General features: G+C 41.4%; 1 protein-coding gene across 1 annotated transcript; it reads right to left on the bottom strand.

Annotated features, from left to right (window-relative positions):
- Nucleotides 1-1,045: 1,045 nt before the first annotated feature.
- LOC136956033 (coiled-coil domain-containing protein 106-like) lies at nucleotides 1,046-2,723 on the bottom strand. Its single transcript, XM_067249847.1, has 4 exons — nucleotides 2,592-2,723; nucleotides 2,281-2,403; nucleotides 1,989-2,180; nucleotides 1,046-1,446 (listed from the first exon to the last, which is right to left on the bottom strand). The coding sequence occupies exons 1-4, from the start codon at nucleotides 2,686-2,688 to the stop codon at nucleotides 1,148-1,150; spliced, it is 711 nt and encodes a 236-aa protein (XP_067105948.1). The 5' UTR covers nucleotides 2,689-2,723; the 3' UTR covers nucleotides 1,046-1,147.
- Nucleotides 2,724-5,316: the final 2,593 nt, after the last annotated feature.

Raw genomic sequence — 5,316 nt, 5'->3', positions numbered from 1 at the left:
CGCCCCCGTGTCCGCGCTTCCAGGCGCCCCCGTGCCCGCGCTCCCAGGCGCCCCCGTGCCCGAGCTCCCAGGCGCCCCCTCGTCGGCGCCCCCTCGTCGGCGCCCCCTCGTCGGCGCCCCCTCGTCGGCGCCCCCTCGTCCGCGCCCCCTCGTCCGCGCCCCCTCGTCCGCGCCCCCTCGTCCGCGCCCCCTCGTCCGCGCTCCCAGGCGCCTCCTGTCCCCTGTGCCCGTCCGGCCCCCGGGTGGTTCCCTGGACCTGTTCCGGGCCCCAGGCCGTTCCCCGACCCTCTGCCCTGCCTCCGGGCCGGCCCCCGGACCTGCTCCGACCCCCTGCCCGGCCTTGTGGGGCGTCCGGTGACGTCCACTAGGAGGGGTTGCTGTCATGCCCCTGGCTGTGACGCTGTTTTCTGTTTCTCTTTTCCTTTGTGTTCTCCTCCCTCCCTTTCCCTGTGTGTGTGCATGGGCGGAGTCTCCCGGGACAGACAACCATCCTCACCTGTGGCAGATCAGCAATCAACAATCTATGTAGATCCTACTCACCATCCAGATTCTGCCAGATTGTTAACTCTGCTAGAACATAGAACATTAAAGACGACCTTTTGAAACTTTTTGTCTCACGAGTCCGTTTTAAGGTCCGACCATTGCTGTACCGCAACAGTTACACCTTTAAGATATTGAGGACTAGTGAGATGCGTATGTTCTAATCCCATTCTGTGATAGAAGAACAAAGTCAGTCCAAGTAGAAATATCTTCTTTATTAATTAACTACTTAAGTGATTGTTTAAACATCTCTCTTATAAAAATAAAACACATTCAGCTGACATATTTTTGGTGTATGAAGGTTAAAGGTGTATAAAGCTTCTGAATCTCTATTTCCCAGACAGTTAATACAACTGTGAAATAACACAAATGGCATTATGCAGTGACAAAAAAGTTGACTAAAAAATGTATTTAGTTGAAGGCTTTGAAAATAAATGTACACCTAAATAATTGTCAGCTTACAGAGCTTTATGCTATGTACTAAAGTATCAGATAGATAAATCCAAGGCCAATATAAACTTTTTTGTAGCTAAACAACACTTTTTATTTCACACTTCTTGGACAACATTCCAAACTTTTTAACTTAACAAAGTAGCTAGCCAGAATTTTAATACTTAATTAACAAGGGAAGGAGTTGGCCTTTCGATTTCATGTCCTCTATTTTCGCAGGGATAACTTGGGTTGCACACCTCCTAGCAAAGGACAGCAGTGTCTCACTTGCAGGATCAAACTTTAGACTGGCGTATGTTTCAGGGTCCACAATCTTGAGCTCAGCAATTGGAGCAGTCATCTTGATGGTTCCCCGATCCACACCATTGATCCTGAAGGCTTGAGTCATCATGCGAACACGGCTGAAGCTTTTGAGGACTTTTTGATATCTGTGAATAACCTCAGGTGGCCCTTTGACTGTAAATATAAAATGAAGTAGAAAACACATGAGGGATTTGTACAAATAAGGATTATGCTTAGCTGAAAATATCCAGACTGGCCTCAACACCGGCTATTTCTTTTACTAGTGCACAGTGCCCATGATGCAGGTGATTATGGTGTCGGTGACACACATATTTCTGGAACTATAGATAGATAGTGAAGTGCCTGTGATGCAGCTGGTGATCCCAGTTCTTCACAGTGGCTTTGGTACCTACATTCTCGTTCTTTCTCGCAATACCACTGACTTAAAAACAGTTACAAATGTAATCAGAAAGTGCAAATAATATAATATTTGGATGGAGCTTGTGATTACTAAATCAGGATCAAATGGAGCTCATTTCCCAATTCTGTTTTTCTGACCCACGACACATATTGTCACATAAAAATGTTGTCCCATCACTTCTATTTTCAGAATCTAGAACTGACAAGTAGGCTACTTTATCCTTTCTTCAAAGTGTAGTTTACATGACCCGAAGGCAGCACAAGGGTTAAGCAACTGTGCCAATGCTTTTACCTACCTCTCTTATGAGCTTGCACAGGCACAGCCACAGTTGCAGGTGACCGTGTGTGATGTGGCTTCTTCCGTCTTCGGATGGAAACATCACTGTCTGAGGACTCACTGATGTTTGGAGAAGATGGGGAAATGTCACCTATATCCATGTCACCATCTTCCTCACTGTCCTTTTCCACAGTAAATATTTTTGGCTGAGCTTTAATTAAATAGAGGACAGATGATACATTTAAGAAGTTATGAAGAGACACATCCTTACAAATAAATGAGGTTACATTTTGCAAATGCAAATTACTCACTTGATTTCTTCTTTCCCCCCATGATTTGCTCGCGTAAGAATGCCCGTTCTTCCTCAAGATCCTTGATTATTTTATCTTGCAATTGGATCTTGGCTTCTAGAAACTCCACTTTGGATATTGATACTTAATAAAACAAAAATACAGTTAGATAGCAGATTAACTGACAAATTGTTGCAGTTTTGCTACTGACAAAATATGCCAACAACTTTAATCTCTGAAAGATCACTGGCTGGAAAATAAAATACAGTACAATTTCAGATTTAAAAATTACCAACACAAAGCAACACATCAAGAACATTTTAAAGTATTACCTGATCCTAGGCTGCTGCTGCCACCGCTGCAACTTGGGGTCAAGCTTCCTGTATCTTCATGACCTAATAGCATAATCACAGCAAACTCACCACACATGAACAGAGGATATGTTTAAATCAAGTAGGATAATCGAATTAATTAATGATAATTATGTACTACTGACTAAGTAGCTTTCGCCAAGTAGTCAGTTTTAAATTGACGGTGTTAACTTTAGGCTACAATATCAGTTAGTTAACGATGGCTTGCACTTAACTCACCATTTTTGATGCACAAACTTTCCAACGTATTTTTGCTTGACTGGTGTCACATTACGAGTTTTTGAGCCGAATACATTTTAGACAGTGCTCCCAAGAAAACCATAAGTTCAACAGGTGGTTGATGAAAGAAGGCCTACTTTCAAAATCAATGAAATGCCCCTCTTGTCGTCATGCAATCAAGTTGAAGTTGCCCTACGGCAAAAGGCAGGGAGCATGGTGAGTCGAACAATTAGTAGGCCCCACATACATTTTGTAGGCCCTACATATCAGCGCTTTGAAATAAACTTGCATTGTTTAAACACTGCACTCTGACAAGCTGACGCCACTTTTTGGTCAAACAAGTGAAACCAGTAGGCCACAGGATCATAGCTTTTTATTTAATTACATGACCTCTGTATTTAATCATCAGGATATGCCGAGATTCATGTCATAAAGGAAAATCAGTCTCTAGGTCCATCCGAACTGGCTCCATGTTTGAGAATTCTCATGTTCAACTACAAACGTGGATGCATTTCATCTACAGGTACGTGGTTTTAAATGGTTGGCTATATTCCAGCCAAACATAAAAACACAGACAATAGGCTACTGTGGGAGACCAATGACAACTAGAAACATATTTACTTATTTACCCCCACTCCTACACAGTGTAATTTAAAATTGTATTTGGTTGATCTATTACAGATTTGCCCATGGCCTTCGATTGCGACAAGTGGACATGCTGCAAGAAGGGATTACTCGAAGCTCTGCAACTCTGAGTACATTTACATTTAGTCATTTAGCAGATGCTCTTATCCAGAGCGACTTACAGTAAGTACATGGACATTCCCCCGAGGCAAGTAGGGTGAAGTGCCTTGCCCAAGGACACAACGTCAGTTGGCATGACCGGGAATCGAACTGGCAACCTTCGGATTACTAGCCCAATATATACTATATCCCTATAGTAATCTGAGTAATCTTGCAGACAAGCTGCGAAGAGTTTGCAAATGTGCAATGAAAAGAATGAGAAGAAGAGGCAAGCAGACTGTTGGAAGAAGAGAAATTGTTCTGATAGATGAAAGCAAATTTGGCCATAAAAGAAAGGTATGTTAATTATTTAACCACTTTAAGATGGTCCAATTCATAATTTTGTGTCTAAAAGAGTGTATATGATTTAGCATTTTTCTTAACTTAACTCCTATTTTAACAATGATGGATGATTTTATATTTATTGTGGCTTTTGTTGTTTACATATTTGCTTCTTGTGAATTTCAGTACAACAGAGGACGGGCAAGCAACAGGAGTTCCTGGGTTTTCAGAATGCTAGGCATCAAGGATGACAGGAGGAGACCCATTCTTAAAATTGTGAGTCATCGTTCAGCCAACCATCTCATGCCCCTTATAAAGAAGCACATTCGCCGTGGAAGCTTAGTCATACCGGATGAATGGAGGTCTTACCACCGTCTTCAGAATGAGGGTTACAATCACCTAACTGTCAAACATCGAGACTTTGGGGTGTTTGCAAGTCAACTATCTGGAGATTAAGAGGGAACTGCACATAAAATATGTTAAAAGATCACTTAGATGTAATTGGGAGTCAGATGGCTGAGCGGTGAGGGAATCGGGCTAGTAATCCGAAGGTTGCCAGTTCGATTCCCGGTCATGCGAACTGACGTTGTGTCCTTGGGCAAGGCACTTCACCCTACTTGCCTCGGGGGAATGTCCCTGTACTTACTGTAAGTCGCTCTGGATAAGAGCGTCTGCTAAATGACTAAATGTAAATGTAATGTAAATGTAATTGAGTGGACTTACTGACGTGGAAGCCATCACAGAAATGGACCACTTGGAATGCTTTTGCATGACATCAAGAAAAGATATACTGTGTAACTGTCAGAAAGAGATTCTGAAGCTTTATACACCTTTATACTTTTAAGCTTTATACTCCTTTATACACCAAGAAGATGTCAGCTGAATGTGTTTTATTTTTATAAAAGAAATGTTTAAACAATCACTTAAGTAGTTAATTAATAAAGAAGATATTTCTACTTGGACTGACTTTGTTCTTCTATCACAGAATGGGATTAGAACATATGCATCTCAATAGTCCTCAATATCTTTAAGGTGTAACCCATCACTTAGGGGTTAGTTGTGTGCTATAATAGATGTAATAGGTGTGAAGAGGAGGTAACTTTAGAATAGGGAACCTATATGGGTTAATATGTTTCAAACTACTAGTTAAATAGTAATGAGCAAGACCTCATTTTAGAATGGGGAACACATTCTTAGTTATAAATACTTAATTTAGAGCTATTAGGACACTATTAACACTTGTAGTGTTTATTATATTTGAATATACAATTTACAATTAGGCCTTATTAAGGTATAATTACTATTCTTGTGGTACTATTGCCTTATAAGACCCATACTGAGCAAAGCATATTAAGATCTTAATTCATGTTTAACAATGTCCTTACTTACTATCAATAACCAG

Source organism: Osmerus mordax, chromosome 14 (assembly GCF_038355195.1).
Source record: "Osmerus mordax isolate fOsmMor3 chromosome 14, fOsmMor3.pri, whole genome shotgun sequence".
Lineage (NCBI taxonomy): Eukaryota > Metazoa > Chordata > Actinopteri > Osmeriformes > Osmeridae > Osmerus > Osmerus mordax.
Note: the sequence above shows the minus strand (reverse complement) of the source record. Positions and strands in the feature narration are given on the sequence as shown.

Coding starts and splice junctions, on each gene's coding strand:
- LOC136956033 (XM_067249847.1), bottom strand. CDS start 2,688: ATGTGTGGTGAGTTTGCTGTGATTATGCTATTAGGTCATGAAGATACA. Junction 2,181..2,280: donor GGGGGGAAAGAAGAAATCAA/GTGAGTAATTTG, acceptor ATTTAATTAAAG/CTCAGCCAAAAATATTTACT. Junction 1,447..1,988: donor TGTGCAAGCTCATAAGAGAG/GTAGGTAAAAGC, acceptor TTATATTTACAG/TCAAAGGGCCACCTGAGGTT.